The sequence below is a fragment of the Salarias fasciatus genome, assembly GCF_902148845.1.
Source record: "Salarias fasciatus chromosome 23 unlocalized genomic scaffold, fSalaFa1.1 super_scaffold_20, whole genome shotgun sequence".
Classification (NCBI taxonomy): domain Eukaryota; kingdom Metazoa; phylum Chordata; class Actinopteri; order Blenniiformes; family Blenniidae; genus Salarias; species Salarias fasciatus.
This window is the reverse complement of record NW_021941230.1, coordinates 4,382,277-4,400,683: the sequence shown is the minus strand read 5'-3', so window position 1 is coordinate 4,400,683 and position 18,407 is coordinate 4,382,277. Positions and strand designations below refer to the sequence as shown.

General features: G+C 34.9%; 1 protein-coding gene across 1 annotated transcript; it reads left to right on the top strand.

The window, feature by feature from the left end:
- The first annotated feature begins 1,856 nt into the window (after nucleotides 1-1,856).
- On the top strand, nucleotides 1,857-17,742 carry LOC115383588 (glycogenin-1-like). Its single transcript, XM_030085721.1, has 9 exons — nucleotides 1,857-1,863; nucleotides 4,463-4,601; nucleotides 8,253-8,427; nucleotides 10,301-10,463; nucleotides 14,134-14,260; nucleotides 14,966-15,158; nucleotides 16,594-16,722; nucleotides 16,773-16,829; nucleotides 17,578-17,742. Exons 1-9 carry the CDS (start codon nucleotides 1,857-1,859, stop codon nucleotides 17,740-17,742), a joined length of 1,155 nt encoding a protein of 384 aa, XP_029941581.1.
- Nucleotides 17,743-18,407: the final 665 nt, after the last annotated feature.

Genomic DNA, 18,407 nt, shown 5'->3' with positions numbered 1-18,407 from the left:
GTGACATCACAATATATAACAATATATAGAAATATATCATGAAATATTGCTCTATCAAGATAAACTGTGATGTACTGCGACATCACAATATATTACAATATAAAGATAATTACAATATATTAAAATATATCACAATATATTGTGACATATTTCGATATTTGTGTGGGGTTTTTTTTTTCCTTCATTGTTTTGAGTGAAAATTTCTCAATTTACTTGATTTACGATAAATTTACTTAAAGGTGCCTTAAGGAGTTTGCACGTTTTATGCAAAACAGCGCCCCCTGCAGGCCTTGGGCATAACGCAGCTTAGTGAAAAACTCGTCCCTGTGGCTCCCGTGCACGGAAGAAGGGGACTCCGTCTTCGCTTGTTTAGTAGCGCTCGAGTAAGATTTAAGTTTCTTTTACCTGGTGGAGTCTGTGCTGGAGCTGTGGCAGTGCTAGAAGCCAGTCTTTTCTTACTTTCTGGAAGATCCTGCTCAGTTGTTGCTCACTAAGCATCTGGCAGAGTAATGGCCGACATAATGAAACCTAACCAGCCGGAGCGCGCATTACATCATTCCTTTCAAATTCTCCCAAAAAAAAATGCTGGTGCTGGACCGGCACTGCAACATTCAAGTGACAATTTAGCGCTGTTAGAGGTACTTGTAATGAATATGTCAGGGCACATTGTACACATCATTAAAAATGTGTAACATATTTATGGTGGAAAATAAGTATTTTTAAGGTTGTAAAACTCTTTAATGCACCTTTAAAAATTACTCACTTAATAATAATAATAATAATAATAATAATAATAATAATGATAATAATAATAATAATAATAATAATAATAATAATAATAATAATAACAATAATAATAATAATATGAAATTAAGTCAAAAACTTGCTCGGATTTTTGACTTTTTTGAAGTGTACAAACAAGCTACAGCAAAACAAGCGACTTAATTTAAGATAAAATTATATTTTAGCAAAATTAGGAGTTAATTTAAGGGAAGTTAAGATTTATTAAATTTAGACAATTTTACTTTGAAATGCCTAAAGAAATGTACCCCAAACCATCACACACACTGCAAAAAAATCCAATCCTGACCAAAATTGGTTGAGCTTGTTTTGAGCAAAGATGTTATTCTTTTTTTTAAAAAAAAAAAAAAAAAAAAGCAAAGATGTTATTCTACTGAAAACAAGTTGAAAAAAGTTGCTCAGATTGGGATTTTTTGCAATGTGGTAGTTTTATGCATTTTATGTTTTAGTTCTGTTTTATCAGGAGGCTTTTTCAAAAAGTTGTTTAGAGAGAGAGGGGCCCACACTGTAAAAAACATTAGCAAAACAGACATTATAAAAATAAATAAATAAATAAATAAATAAATAAATAAATAAATACAAAAAAATGTCTTAAATCAAGTTAACTTTCACTTGCTCTATTGGCATTTTCTTTAAAATTATTTTTCCACAATAATATTAAAATTTATATTATAATGTATTATATTTCAAAGTAAAAGCATCTTCATTTTCTACTAAAATAAGAGGACTTCTCTAAAATCAAACCAAATTTTATTAATTATCTGCAAAAAAATGCAAAATCTTCACAAGTTTTTGAAACTTGTTTTTAAACTTGACACGGTTTCCCTTCCCTGGCCGCTGATTGGTTGGTACGTTGAACCCCGGCGGCGGGCGGGAAGCTGAAGCTAAAGGTCGCGCTCGGCGGTTGAATGACCAGAAGATCAAAGAGCGAACAGGAGGCCTCTGATCTCTGCTGCTACTGTTTCTGTTTTTTCAAAAAGTGTCGCCCCCCGCAGGATAAAAGCATGCGGCCGGCGAGCCGCCGTCCTCTGGGACCACCGAAGACGGTCTGAGACATGGCAGGTACGTCGCTCCGCCGGACGGTCACGGGTTTGAATCCCGGCAGAAAAAACACTGGACTGGGAAATCAGAGATCAATGATCAATGTGCTTGATTTTTTTTTTTTTTTTTTTTTTTAATATGGAATTTGTGCAATAAAAGTTAATCAGAAATTAAAATATTTACTGTCCAGTTTAGGTTTTTCAACATATTTCAGTCGGATCTAAAGAACTTTGATTAAAAAAAACAAAAACAAACAAAAAAACAAGATAAGAAAATGTAGCAAAAAATCAATTTGTACACTGCAAAAAATCTAAATCAGAGCAAGTTTTGTTGCACTTGGTTTGAATAAAATTATCTAATTTTACTTGATGTAAGATGAATTCACTTTTTACTTATTTCAAAGTAAAAGTATTTCAATTTAAGGAAAAAAATCTGTCAATAGAACAAAGTGAAAATTGTATATATATTTTTTGTTTTGTTTTTTTGCTATTTTCAAAAGACAATTATCTTGATTACATAAAAAAACCACTCATCGAACACGAGACCTAGATTTTTTGTTTTCTTTTTTCACAGTAAAAGTATCAATTAACTTAAAAAAAAAAAACTGGTAAACATCAAAAGAGAAAATTTTTGATTTTTTATACTGTTTTCAAAATAAAAGCATCTTACTTTAAAAAAAATCTACTAATAGAGTGCAGGAAAAATAAAGATATTTTTTTTTTTTACTTTTTTCAACATAAAGGTATCTTAATTAAAAAAAAAAATGCCAATAGAAGAAGTGAATACTGTTTTGATTTCATAGAACTGCTCTTAAATCAAGTCTTTTATTTTGATGAAATATAATTTTTAAGTGAATTTATCTCAAATCAAGTAAAATGAGACATTTTCACTCAAACCAAGTGTAAAAAACTTTATAGATTGTGATTTTTTGCAATGTAGTCCTGCTTTAAGGGGCAGATTTGTTGCAGTTTGATTACAGGTCATTTGTTCCGCTCTCCTACACTGTAAAAAGTTTCACCCAAATCCAGGGTTACCTCAACAGTAAAGAAAAATAATGTTAAAACTGCAGAAATGAGAATTTTTACAGAAAAAGAAATATTGATAGAAATAAGTCTCTGCCAGTTTTTGACTAAAAACAACATCAGTGAACATGGGAATGTTTTGAATTTTTTCCATTTTTTACAGTGTATGACTGGTGGTTAAAGTTAGTTTATTGTTTTCTTTGTTTTTTTATTTTTATTTTTATTTTTTTTTACTGAAAGGCTTAATTGGCAGAACTTTATCAACTTTATCTACAGTTGGAAAAAAATAAACTGCAAAATACTTTTAAAAAAGCATGAACACAAAACGTTACACTGCAAAATATGCGTAAACAGTTTTATGAACGTTTTTGGAGTGACAATGTCTCATTTTACTTGATTCAAGATAAATTCACTTAAAAATTATATTTCAGCAAAAAAACAACCAAAAAAAACTTGATTTAAGTGAAGTTCTGTGAAATCCAGACTATTTTCTTTTGCTTATAAACTTTCAAAGTAAAGGCATCTTTATTTCTGAAACAAATAATCATTTAGACTTTTTTTTAAAAAAAGAAATGTATCAGACAAAAGTTGGTCATAAATTAAAATTTTTACTTTCATTTCATCAGAGTTCATCAATATGGAATTTTTATATGAATTTTATTTTGTAATTCTAATTTTTTTTAGGGGTCAAACTTTTAATTTGGAACTATAAATAGATTTATTTTCTGATTTAGTTTCCTTTTATATTTACAGTCTGGAATGAAATTAATAACACATTTTAAAACTTATGAAAATTTTGGAATATAAGTAATAATTGATTTCATTAGGGATTGCAATGTTTTAAAAACCTGTGTTTTTCACATTGTTAAGCAGTTTTAAGAAGAATTTCTGACCAGTGTTTGAGCTATGTTTACTGATTTCAAAGTAAAAGTTTAGGAAAAAAGATCTGCCAGTATAATATGCTAAAATTTTATATGTTTTATTCATTTTAAAGTAAAAGTTTTCTTAATTGAAGGTAAAAAAAAAAAATCTGCCATTAGAACAAGTGAAAATTGTATTTTTTTTTACTCATTTCAAAGTAAAAGTATCTTAATTTAAGAAAAACAGTCAAACAATTCAACAAGTAAAAATTGTACTTTTTTTTACTCATTTCAAAGTAAAAGGTATATTAATTAAAATTAAAAAAATCTACAATGCGGAAAAACTGTAGATTTTCTTTATTGCTTTTTTCAAAGTAAAAGAATCTTAATTTAAAAAAAAAATCAGGAAAAAAAGCGAAAATTAAATCAAGTCTTTCTATTTTTGCTGAAATATAATTCTTAAGTGAAATTATCTTTAATCAAGTAAAATGAGACATTTTCACTACAAAAAACATTTAAAAAACTTAGATTTGGATTTTGTTACAGTGTAGTAATTTCCAGCTGGCCAACAGGAAGTTACCAAATATGGTCATGTGCTGAGTCGTTGCTTTTTTTTCTTCAGAGAATCAAAAGAATCAAGTGAATTGAGGCTGCTGCTGTGAGTGGGGCTATTGCTAATGCTAATGCTAATGCTAATGCTAATACTTTGACCTCTGATCTCTGACCTCTGACCTCCAGCTCGGGAAGCCTTCGTGACCCTGGCCACCACCGAGTCCTACTGCAAGGGCGCCACGGTGGTGGGGAAGAGCCTGCGGCGCCACGGCACCACCAGGGAGACCGTCGTCATGGTGACGCCCAACATCTCCGAGGCCACCAGGTGAGAGGCGAAGCCCCGCCCCCTCCAGGCATGGTTACCATGGCAACCATGGTCTCATTTGTTTTTATTGGTATGTTTCACATGGATATAAACCCAAATTTGACCCCTGAAACCTCAACCAAAAGCCACCAAATTTGGCACAAACATCAGGACTAATGAAATATTTGATAAAATGGAAAAAATAACCCCATCACTGCCAAAATCTGCTCTCTAGCGCCACCTAGATATACAAAATGGCCACCAGGAACCGTAGGAATGTCGTAGAGAGATCAAACCAATACTCATGCGTTCAGCTCATCAAGACCAAAAAATCACTCATTGACACCTCTGACCTAATCCAAATAGGAAGTGAGCAATTTGACTTTCAAAATAAGATTTGTGCTCAAATTGTTTTCGGTAGTCATTTGTTTTAATTCTTCCACAGCGTGTATGAACTCGAATTTCAACCCCTAAACGTGCTCCAAAATTCATCAAATTTAACAGCAACTGAAAAATTTTATAAAATGGAAAAATTAACCCCATCACTGCCAAAATAAGCTCTCTAGTGCCACCTAGATATACGAAAATGGCCGCCACGGGCCACAGGAATATCGTAGAGAGATCCAACCAATGCTCATACGTCGGTCTCATCAAGATAAAAAAAATCAGCCATCGACACCTTTGACCTAAATCCAACAAGGAGTCCGCAATTTGCCTTTCAAAATAAGATATACGCTCAAATAAAAAAGTCAAAGTCAAAGTCAATTTGGTCCTCAAACAATTATGGTTGTGGTTTAGCATTCAACAGCATGTTTTAAGTTAAATTTGACCCCCTAAACATGCTCCAAAATTCACCAAATTTGGCACAAACATCACGACTGATGTTTTTTTTTTTTTTAGTTTAATTTAATTAAAACTCAAACCCATAACTGCTAAAATCTGCTTTGTAACACCACCTAGATGCATTAAAACAGCTGTGACGGCTTGCAGGAATAGAGTAGAGAGATAAAACCAATGTCCACTCGTTCGTGTCATCAAGATCTAAAAATCACTCATTGACACTTGTGATCTAAATTCAACAGAAAGTCCGCAATTTGCCTTTCAAAACAAGATTTTTGCTCAAATTTGGTCCTCAAACAGCTGAATATCTTTGGTAGTCGTTTGTTTTCATTTTTCCTCAGCATCTTTTAACTCAAATATCAACCTCTAAACATGCTCCAACATACACCAAATTTAACACACTCATCAGGAGTGGCGAAAAATTTGAGAAAATTGAAAAATTAACTCTATTACAACCAAAATCTGCTCTCTAGCGCCACCTAGATACATTAAAACAGCAGCCATGGCCCGTAGGAATGTTGTACAAAGATCAAACCAACACCAACAGTCACTCGTTAATCTTATCACGGTCTAAAAATCACTCATTGACACCTTTGACCTACATCCAACAGGAAGTGAGCAATTTGACTTTCAAAATAAGATTTCCGTTCAAATTGTAGGCGTTTGTGTTTATTCTTCCACAGCGTCTTTGAACTCAAATTTCAACCCCTAAACATGCTCCAAATTCACCAAATTTGACAGCAACTCCGTGACTGGTAAAAAATTTTATGAAATGGAAAAATTAACCCCATCACTGCCAAAATCTGCTCTCTAGCGCCACCTAGGAACATTAAAACAGCCACCATGGACTGTAGGAATGTCGTAGAGAGATCAAACCAATGCTCACTCGTTTGTCTCATCAAGATCTAAACACCACTCATTGATACCCCTGACCTACATCCAACAGGAAGTCCACAATTTGCCTTTCAATGTAAAATTTAGCTCAAAATCACTCCTCCAAAAAGAAAAATAAAAAAAATTCCTAAATCGTTTGTCGTAGAGACATCAGAGGACCACGGAATGAAAGAGGATAAGTTTCTCTACAAAAGTGTAAAACAACTTTGTAATAAGTCAGACAGTGTGGATTTTATTAGCCGTCAAAGTTCGAGTCCCAAAATCCTGCCTTGCTCCTGCCCTCATCCGCTATAATGGTAAACGGTTAAAAACAAAAGAATCGCCTTTATAAAGAAGCTCAAAAAAGTGGTGAGTGTGGCTAAACTGTGACTCCTATCGACAAACCGAGCACATGGGAAGAATCAGGAGGTCCTTCCGAACAAGATGATGTAACATGTGTGAGGAAAATTTCACGATATTTATCTGTTTTCACAAGAGAGAAAAGGTGTGCGCTCTGCTCTACTCCACCATTTTTGCTTTCAGTTACAAGGGAGCCAAATGGGGGAAAATCTTGCGTTTTTCACAAATTCAGGCTTCTGGTGTCAAAACTAAAAGTCTGACAGCTTCAAAAACCTCACAGACTGAAAGAAAACTAATGTTTCTACCAAAAGTGATGATTTTTGATCATTTTTGTCCAAAATTATTGGATTTAGGAGCAGTTTTTCTCCCAAAGAGAAGCGTTTCTTTTTTCTGCTGAGTCACATATATGGTCATGTGACTCACATGACCATATATGGGCGTAGAGTGATGACATCATTCAGCTGAGAGCAGCTGTCAATCAAACTCTGACAGTCAGTTCCTTCATACAGTGACTCTTAAAGGCTTTTAAAGCTCATTTTAGCAAGACGCAATTCTTGCCTTTCAAAATAAAATAAAAAAACTCCTTCAAAATAAAGCACATTGCTCACAAAGAAACTTGGAGTAAAAAAAAAGTAAAAAAAAAAAAAAAGGACATTTCTCTGTTTGCGAAAGTAGGGGAGATATGTCTGTCAAAATAAGAGCCAAAAACCCCTCCAAAATAAAAGTCAAATTTATGTGAAAAAAATTTTTTTTATATCAAAACGAATGGATAATTATGGGTTGATTACTGATGGCATGGCCTAACTTTCCACCATAAACAGCCTAAAATTCCTAATAAATAAAAGTGATTGTATAATAAAAGATGAGTTAAAATCATGAAAATGGATATGTAGGGATTAACAAAGCTACTGATGAGCTTGATTCCAAATAAAAGCCCCAAATTTCTTCAAAATAAAAGTCCTTTATAATCCAAAAAGAGCTAAAATCATGAAAATGGACATTCAGTGATTAGCAAGGCCACTGGCAACCTGGATTTCAAAGTGAAACACGAAATCTCCTTCAAAATAAAAGTCCTCTTGAAATCAAAGCTGAGTTAAAATCATAAAAATTGATATTTTAGTGTAACCTAGAGGGCGAGTGAGCTGGCTGTCAAAATAAGAGGCACAAAACCTTTCAAAATAAAAGTAAATATTTTGTAAAAAAAAAAAAAAAAAAAAAAGCCCCAGATTCCTTCAAATTTAAAGTCCTGTCATAGTCAAAAATGTTTATAAACATGAAAATATTATGAAAAATGCATATTTGGGGATTAGCAAGGCCACTGGTGACCTGGAATTGAAAATAAAAACCCAAAATTTCTTCAAAATATAAGACCTTTTATAATCAAAAATGAGTTAAATAAATTCATGAAAATGGACATTTAGAGATTAGCAAGGCTACTGGTGACCTGGATTTCAAAATAAAAGCCCAACATTCCTTGAAAATAAAAGTTCTTTTTATAATACAAATTACTTAAAATCATGGGAATTGATATTTACTTAGTGATTAGCAAGGCTACTGGTGACGAGGACAGCATCACTGGCAGCTTTTTTTTTGTAACAGGACGTCGCTGTGGCGGGCATTTGACCGCGTGGTGCTGGTGGACGCCCTGGACAGCGGAGACGGCGTCCGCCTGGCGCTGCTGGGACGCCCCGAGCTCGGCGTCACCTTCACCAAGATCCACTGCTGGACGCTGACCGAGTACAGCAAGGGCGTGTTCCTGGACGCCGACACGCTGGTGAGTCTATGGATATATCTATATATCTATATATCTATATACACACACATACGTATGTGTGTGTGTGTGTGTGTGTGTGTGTGTGTGTGTGTGTGTGTCTATATATATATATATATATATATATATATATATATATATGTATATATATACCATACATAGACAGACACTGCAAAAAAATGAGCATCTTACCATTTTACATAACATAACATTTTACATAGCTGAAGATGAATTCCCTGAAAATTTTAAGGCTACTTAAAGGCTACTTTTATAAGTATTATTACTTTGAGATCATAAGAAATAAGATCTGCTTCACAGTAAATTTTACACATCATTTAAGTAGTTTTAACAGTCGTTTTCTTCACTGTGGATATCTTGGATTTGGGCCACACTTTTTGGCAGGGCATCCATTTGGGCTGTAAAGGGTTAAATCGACTAAGGTAGCAAATGAAACTCCAAAATAAAAGCGTGTTGAGGCTTGTACACTCTCTTCGTACTGTACGGAGATCGATGGCATTGGACTGTGTTGTCTGTATAAACAGGGAACCTCTTTGAAGGCCGAGTCAACAGTACACTGTAAAAAAAATCACAATCTGAGCAACGAATGAGTAAATACATTACACTGTAAAAAAACTGAACATAATCCGATATTTTTACTTTGAAATAAAGATAAATATAAACCCAACCATTTTCACTTGTTTTATTGGCAGAATTTTTTTCCTTAAATTTAAATAGTTTTACTTTGATGTAAAAAGATAAACTCTACAATTTTCACTTGTTTAATTGGCTTTTTTTCTGAAATGAAGATAGTTTTACGATGAAATTTTTTTTTCAGCACACACTGCAGATTTTCTTTCTGAAATTAATATAATTTTAGTTTGAAAAAGTAATCAAAGTATACATATCTAACTTGTTACAATGGCATTTTTTTCTGAAATTAAACTTATTATGAATTTTTTTTTCAGTCTACAAATTTCACTTGTTCTATTGGCAGATTTTCTTTCTTAAATTAGGACACTTTTACTTTGATTTCAGTAAAAAAAATATCCAATTTTCACTTGTTCTTTTGCCAGATTTCGATTTTTTATTAAGATATTTTGAAATAGGCAAAAAAAAGCTACCATTTTCACTTGTTCCAATCGATGTATTATTTTTATCTTAAATTAAGATATTTTTAGTTTGAAAGAAGTAATACATTCCAAAAAGTTGACTTGTTCTATTGGCAGATTTTTTTTTTATCTGAAATTAAGATACTTTTACTTTCAAAGAAAAAAAAATATTTACAGTAGTTCTATTGGCGGCATTTTTTACTTGAGATACTTTCACTTTAAAATAAATTGTAAAAAAAATACAATTTTCACTTGTTCTACTTGAGACATTTCTATGATCTGAAATTAAGGTACTTTTACTTTGAAATAACTAAATAAAATTAAAAAAAAATTCACTCATTCTATTTGTGGATTTTTTTCTTAAATTAAGATACTTTTATTTTTAAATGACTGAATAAAATAAGAAAAAAATCACCCATTCTATTTGTACAGATTTTCTTAAATTAATATACTTTTACTTTGAAATGACTAAATAAAATCTAAAAAAAATTTGCTCATTCTATTTGTAGATTTTTTTCTTAAATTAAGATACTTTTACTTTGAAATAAAGAAACGAATATTTACCAAGAGAAAAATTGAAAACTGTCTTGATTTCAGAGAATTTCTCTTAAATAAAGTCTTCTTATTTTGATGAAATATAATTTTAAAGTGAATTTATCTTTAATTAAATTAAAGGAAAATGTGACATTTTCACTCAAAACTAGTTTAAAAAACTTGTTCAGATTGTGATTTTTTTTCCGGTGTAATGCCCCTCCCCCCCTCCTCAGGTACTGTGTAACGTGGACGAGCTGTTCGACAGGGAGGAGCTGTCGGCAGCGCCCGACCCCGGCTGGCCCGACTGCTTCAACTCGGGCGTCTTCGTGTTCCGGCCGTCGCTGGAGACGCACGGCCGGCTGGTGGAGCACGCCCTGCGGCAAGGCAGCTTCGACGGTAAACCGATCTGATCCCGGCGGCTGGAACCCTCTCATGGTGTCAATTTGGTTTATCATCTTACTAAGTTTGGGAAAAGATTGTTTTTAAAAATGGAAAGAAATTGAACCAGGAAGTAGTGACACGAAACAGGAAGTAGTGATGGTGTACAGAAACCAGGAAGTAGTGATGGGCTCCATAAACCAGGAAGTTGTGATGGGCTACAGGAACCAGGAAGTAGTGAGAGACTACAAGAACCAGGAAGTAGTGATGGCTACAGGAAGTAGAGACGGAATAAAGAACCAGGAAGTAGTGATGGAATACTGGAACCAGGAAGTACTGATAGACTACAGGAACCAGGAAGTAGAGAAGAAATAAAGAACCAGGAAGTACTGATAGACTACAGGAACCAGGAAGTAGAGAAGAAATAAAGAACCAGGAAGTAGTGATGGAATACTGGTACCAGGAAGTACTGATGGACTACAGCAGGGGTCCCCAAACGTTTTCCTGCCACATAACTTTTCCCTTACTTGACGGGGGGGCCGGTGTCAGTTTGCGAAAGTCCAAATTTATTATCAAAGACATTTACACATACTGTATTTTCCACATTATAAGGTGTACCAGATTATAAGGCACACCGTCAATGAATGTTTTTTTTTTTTTTTTTTTACTTTTTTCTTATATAGGACTCACGCATTATAAGGCGCATAGAACAGTCAACCCAGTCTCATGGCAATTCATGCTATGAGTCAGGTAAATTAATCTATTGAGTCATGTCCAGGAGCAGCGCTTTGCCCAGTTTTTCGTGTCCCACGCCTCTTTTTTTTAAACTAATACATTTCAATGAGAGTCGCCTGGCCACGCCCCCCCTCATGATTAAACGATGTATATACTATTGTTTCTTTTATTCAGACACTCAGAAAACAGCCAGTTTTAGTATTATTGCCCTGTCCACGCTGAAGGTATCTTTAAAGAAGTGTGCAGCCACACTGCTGAACAGGAGCATTCTGGAAACATTGCGATAGTATCCATTCAAATATAAAAGTGGAGAAAAAAATTCATCCACCTTCTGTATGAGCGAAATGCATATTGGTGATCTAGGTGGTTCCATTCTCCGTTGAAATGTGTTCAGTAGTCAACAAAGCGACATATCAAACCGAGTTTGACCGAGGACGCTCCTCTGCAATGCAGCGCGGCCACGACCCGCTTGATCACCCGGGTCCGAAGGGGTAGTTTAGCCGCAGCCGGCCAGCCGCTCACCGCATCGCTGTGCTCATGTGATCACGTCGTAAGCATTATGGGAACCGTAATTAAACAACTCGGACTGACAACCGGGTGGTCTTTATTACTGTATTTTCGCGAAGAATGGCACGCTCTTGGTTTTTGAGAAAATTAGAGGCTTTTAGGTGCCTTATAGTGCGGAAAATACGGTATATGAAAAAAATGAGAATGCTCTCTGGGGGCCGGACCAAATGTGGAATCGGGCCGTAGTTTGGGGACCACTGGACTACAGAAACCAGGACCTAGAGAAGAAATCAAGAACCAGGAAGTAGTGATGGAATACTGGAACCAGGAAGTAGTGACATGTTAGCCCCGCCCACTGGAGTGGTTCCTGACGGGAAAGACAGATGGTTTAAAGGAAATGTTTCCTTAATGACAGGTGATGACTTTAAGTTTGTTTTTGCTTTTGGCTTTTTTGAAGGAAATATTTTTGTCACTTTTTGGTTTAATTTAACCTAGTTAGTCATCTGGTGAGAAAACATTTTCTATAAACTGCCTTATCACTACTTCCTGGTTCCTGTAGTCCATCACTACTTCCTGGTTCCTGTAGTTCATCACCACTTCCTGGTTCCTGTAGCCCATCACTACTTCCTGGTTCCTGTAGCCCATCACTGCTTCCTGGTTCCTGTAGCCCATCACCACTTCCTGGTTCCTGTAGTTCATCACCACTTCCTGGTTCCTGTAGCCCATCACCACTTCCTGGTTCCTGTAGCCCATCACCACTTTCTGGTTCCTGTAGTTCATCACTACTTCCTGGTTCCTGTTGCTTGCACAGATAATTTCACTGATTTCCAGAGTACTTCTCTGTACAATGATTTTAATTTTTTGCAGTGTAGTGTTATCTTATAGTAAGGCATTTGTTTTTTTACAGTGTAAAAACTGGAACGTGTGCTGCACAAGTTGCTGCAAGTCTTTACTCGCCCAGTTCAGTCAGATCTGGACTTTGACCTCCACTTCTCATAGTAGCTCAGGGTCATCGCCCTGCTTTAGGTTGACCTTTGACCCCGCCCAAACGGGCTTCCCCTCCACTACAGTTCTTATCTAATCTGACCTTCATTGATCACATGTTGTTTGAGTCGACATTGTGCCTCCCAAATGTATGTGTGTGTGTGCGCGCGCGCGCGTGTGTGTGTGTGTGTGTGTGTGCGTGTGCATGCATGTGCGCACAACTGCTGAGGTTATAGCAGTTTTTGTTTCATTTTATGCTGATTTTTTCTTTTTTTTTTGGGAAAAATTAAAAAAAAAAAAAAAAAAAAAAAAAGATCGCAATCTGGCCAAAGGATATCGATAGCAAATTGATTGCAGTTCTGTCAATTTTTGCTTGACTTTAAGATAAATTCACTGAAAAATTAATTATAGCCTGAATGCATTTAAAGCTAAATTAAACAGAGACTTATTTCAAAGTAAAAGTATGTTAATTTAAGAAAAGAAATGTTCCAACAGATTAAGTGAAATTAAGATAATTTTACTCTGAAATAGGGTTAAAAAAATCAGCAATTTTCACTTCTTCTGTTTGAAGATATTCTATCTTAAATTAAGATACTTTTACTTTGAAATGACAAAAAAATGTTTTGTAATAATTAAGACAATTCTACAATTTTCACATGTTCTAGCTTTAGATTGTTGTTTCCTATTTAAGATACTTTAACTTTGACATAAGTGGAAATGTACAGTTTTCACTTCTTCTATTGACTTTTTTTACTTAAATGAAGATACTTTTACTTTGAAATCAGTAAAAAAAGATGTTACAATTTTCACTTGTTTTATTCGAAGATTTTCTTTCTAATCTGAAGATGCTTTTACTTTGAAATAAGTTAAAAAATTTACAATTTTAACATCTTCTATTGGCATATTTGTTTTCTTCAATTAACATACTTTTACTTTGAAATAAATAAAAAAATCTACAATTTTTACTTGTTCTATCGGTAGATTAAAAAAAACGATGGCCTCCCTTTCAAATAAGCAAAAAATGTACCATTTTTACATGTTCTAGTTTTAGAAATTGCTTTCCTAATTAAGATACTTTTATTTTGAAATCAGTAACAAAAAAGCTCAATAATTTTCACATCTTCTATTGGCAGTTGTTCCTTTAATCAAGATACTTTTACTTTGAAATCAGGAAACAAAAGTCTACAATTTTAACTTGTTCTATTGGTAGAATAAAGAAAGATGGCTTTACTTTGAAATAAGTAAAACAAATGTACAATATTTACATGTTCTAGTTTTCCTAGTTAAGATACTTTTATTTTGAAATAAGTGAAAATTCTACAATTTTCACGTTCGTAGTTGTAGATATTTTTCCTAAATTGAGATACTTTTACTTTTTGTTTTGATATTTCAATGCACTTTGTGTTTTTGATATATAAAGACTTGATTGATTGATTGATTGATTGATTGATTGACCAATCAGGCGGCGATCAGGGTCTGCTGAACTCCTTCTTCAGCCGCTGGTCAGTGGAAAACATCGACAGACACCTCCCGTTCGTCTACAACCTGAGCAGCAGCTCCCTCTACAGCTACCGGCCGGCCTTCACACGGTGAGAGCACAGTGGAAATGTCACATTGTACTTGGTTTTTTTTTTTTTTTACTTCTTTCAAAATAAAAGTATCTTAAAAAGAGAATCTCCCAATCGCAAAAGCTAAAATCTGTAATTTGTTAAACTAATTTCAACAGAAAATTATGATAATGTAAGGGGAAAAAAGTACCAACAAATTTGATTTTTTAAAGAACTTTTTTCAAAATAAAAGTGTCTAAAATAAAGAATAAAAATAATTTACAACAAGTGAAATGTGTAAAAAAAAAAATTCCTATTTTTTAAGTAAAACCATCTCAATTTAAGAAAACAATCTGCCAATAGAACAAGTGAAAATTGTAGATTTGTTAAAACTTACTTCAAAGTAAAAATCTCTTAATTTAAGAGATTGGCAGATTTAAGAAGAAAATCTGCCAATAGGACATGTAAACATTTTTGATGTTTTTTACTTATTTCAACGTAAAAGCATCTTTATTTAAGAAAAAAATATCTGCATATAGGACAAGTAAAATCGTAGAATTTTTTTTTTACATTTTTCAAAGTAAAAGGATCATAATTTAAGATGAAAAATCTTCTAACTGAACAAGTGAAAAATGTAAATTTTTCAAAATTAATTTCAAAGTAAAAGGATCTTGATTTAAGATTTTTTAAAAATCTGCAAATAGAACAAAAAAAAATTCAAAATTGAAGTGTCTTCGTTTTCGGCAGGTTTGGCCACGACGCCAAGATCGTCCACTTCCTGGGTTCGGTGAAGCCGTGGAACCAGAGCCGGGGCGGCAGTGGGTCGGACTTCCTGTCTCTGTGGTGGGACGAGTACCAGAGGGAGGCGGGGCGGAGTCAGGAACCGGCAGCAGCAGCGGCGGTGGAGGCGGCGAGCTGCACGCCGGAAAAACCACAGCAGGTAACAAAACCATCACCATACATTCATAACCAATATAAACGCATTTAGGAGGCTTGAAATCTGCTTTTTTTTTTTTTTTTTTGTTAAGGACTCTTATTTTGAAAGGATTTGCAAAGTTTTACTCTTTTAGGCTCTTATTTTGAAGGAATCTGGGTAGTTTTCTAATTAAAATAATCCCTAGCCAAGCAAACCCCTAAATATCAATTTTCAAGATGTTACCTCATTTCAAATGAAGGCTTTTATTTTGAAAAAAAATTTCCTGTTATTTTGAAATTAACATAACTTTTAGTAAACCTTAAAATACCCTTTTTAAAGGTTTTTAGCTCATTCTTAATCAATAAAGGCTTTTATTTTGAAAGGGTCAGGGTATTTTATTTATGAAGTAATCAATACCTTTTATTTTCAAATTAACAAAACGTCAAGACCAGCAAACCCATAAATATTCATTTTCAAGGCTTTAATTAATTTCTAAACAACAAAGGCTTTTGTTTTAAAGGTTTTTCAGACTTTTATTTTCAAATTAAGATAACTCCAAGTCTAGTCAACACCCAAACATCTACTTCCAATGTTTTAATTCACTTTTGATAAATAAGAACTTCTATTTTGAGGAGTTCAGGGCTTTTATTTTCATAATTAGTGAACCCATAGCCTTGTTAACCTATTAATGTTTTTTTAATAACTTTTTTTGACAGAATCTGTTTTGATTTGACTTTCAAAATAAGATAATCCCTTACCTACAAATCCATATATATCACCTTTTCTAGTCTTTAAGTGTCGTTTTAAATAAGGGCTTTTATTTTGAAGGGGTTTGGGGCTTTTGCTTTCGAGGTAAGATAACGCTGAGCCTGGATGACCGTTAAATATCTACTTTAAAGGTTTTAACTCATTTCTAAATAAACATAGGCTTTTATTTTGAAAGAAAGTTAATCCTAGACCTAGAAAACCCCTAAATAGCTATTGTCAAAGTTTCACTTTTTTTTTAAATAAATAAATAAGGACATGTATTTTGAAGGTCTTTTGAGCTTTTTTTTTTTAAAAAAAAGCCAGCCTACCTCTTGCCTTGACAGCTCTTATTTTGAAAATGTGTAGCTTCTAACCCCCTAGCCTCACCAAACCCTGAATATTTATTTTCTAGGTATTAACTACTTTTTAACACATTTATTTTGAAGGAATCTGAGGCTTTGTTTTTCTAAGTACAGCCTACAGCCAAGCCTTAAATATCTATATTCAAGGTTTTAACATTGTTTTGAATACATATAGACTTTTATTTCAAAGCAGTTTTGGGGTTTATTTTTTCAAAGAGAGCAAACCTCTGGTCATTTATTTTCAAGGTTTTAACTCATTTCCATAAAAATGAGGACTTTTATTTTGAAAGAGTGGCTTTTACTGTCAAAGTAATTGTTTCTGGAACGTTCTCTTGTTCTTGGTTCCCCAGGTTCCACAGACGGCGTTCAGGGAGAACCTGGACAGCTCCCACTCTCTGCTCGCACGCTTCTCCGCCCCCGCTGAAGATCCGGCGCCCGAAGTCAAGGAGGTCGGACCAGGAAGTGATGGGACGTTCCAGGTTTGCACGTGTGTGTGTGCACGTGAACTAACGTCAGTGTGGTTCTGCAGGTTCCCCACGCGGAGGACAACAGGGAGGAGGAGTCACCGAGCATCGATCAGAACCCTGTAGGTCGAAGGGTCACTTTTCCAGTCATTATTACCAAAATAAAAGTCACCTGGAGCCACAAAACTTCACCTCAATTGGAGTTTAACCAGGAACCAGGAAGTAGTGCGGGACTACAAGAACCAGGAAGTAGTGATGGGCTACAGGAACCAGGAAGTAGTGATGGACTACAGGAACCAGGAAGTAGTGATGGGCTACAGGAACCAGGAAGTAGTGATGAACTACAGGAACCAGGAAGTAGTGATGAACTACAGGAACCAGGAAGTAGTGATGGACTACAGGAACCAGGAAGTAATGACGTGTTATAGGAACCAGGAAGTAGTGATGGACTACAGGAACCAGGAAGTACCAATGGACTTCAGGAACCAGGAAGTACTGACTGAATACAAGAACCAGGAAGTAGTAAAGATTTATAGGAACCAGGAAGTAGTGATGAACTACGGTAACCAGGAAGTAGTGGTGGACTACAGGAACCAGGAAACAGTGATGATTTACAGAAACCTGGAAGAAGTGACGGGCTAAAAGAACCAGGGAATAGTGATGGACTATGGGAACCAGGAAGTAGATAATGGCTACGAGATCCAGGAAGTAGTAATTCCCTACAAGAACCAGGAAGTAGGGATGTTTAGCCCAGCCCACCATAGTCCCTCTTCCATCCCTCTCAGGCTGGAAGTTTATATTTCAATCTGCAAAATAATCTCTTTAACTTAACTTTCTGAAAGTTTCCTGCTGAAATACTTTCCGCTGCAGGTCACCGTCGCCACGGAAACCGCCGCCCCCGTCGTCACGGACCCCGACCCGGAGTCTCTGGCCCGCCGCAGCAGGTGGGAGTCAGGCCAGGTGGACTACCTCGGCCGGGACGCCTTCAAGAACATCCAGGCCATGCTGGACCGCTTCCTGGGGGACAGGAAGTGACGTCATCCCCACTTCCTGTTTCATAGAACCAGCCTGCTGCCTGTACGTTCTCCGTTAGCATTAGCAGCTAGCATGGTTAGCTTCCAGGTACTGTAAAGTGTAAATATGAAGCTCACATATCAGAATGAATGACACCTCTTCATCAGTTCTACTTCCAATAAATGGTTCCTTGGAAAAACAAGTCTCCATGATTGGTTCTTGCACTGCATATAAAAAGGGGCAGAGCTAACGTGTTGTCATTCATAAACTGTATATAAAAGATGGGCGGAGCTAACGTGACGTCATCCAAAGACTGTATATAAAAGATGGGTGGAGTTAATGTGACGTCATCCATAGGCTATATAAAAGATGGGCGGAGCTAATGTGACGTCGACTGTATAAAAAACAATTTAAAGATTTATATAAGGACGATTCTACACTGATAAAAACATCAGTCTGACCAAGAATTAAAAAAAAAACTTGAGTGAATATGTCTCATTTTACTTGATTTAAGACAAAATAACTTAAAAAAATATAGAAAAAAAAGTTTATTCAAGAGAAGTTCTATTTTTATTTGTTGTATTAGTTCATGTTTTTTCTAAAATTAAGATACTTTTACTCTGAAATATGTAAATAAATTAATTTTCTCTTGTTTTGTTGGCAGATTTGTTTCTAGTTTAAACTAA

Bases quoted from the DNA above. Each gene is read 5' to 3' on its own strand.
- LOC115383588 (XM_030085721.1), top strand. The intron at 10,464-14,133 runs GTAAACCGATCT...TTGACCAATCAG, and splicing joins GCGGCAAGGCAGCTTCGACG to GCGGCGATCAGGGTCTGCTG. The intron at 16,723-16,772 runs GTTTGCACGTGT...GTGGTTCTGCAG, and splicing joins GAAGTGATGGGACGTTCCAG to GTTCCCCACGCGGAGGACAA.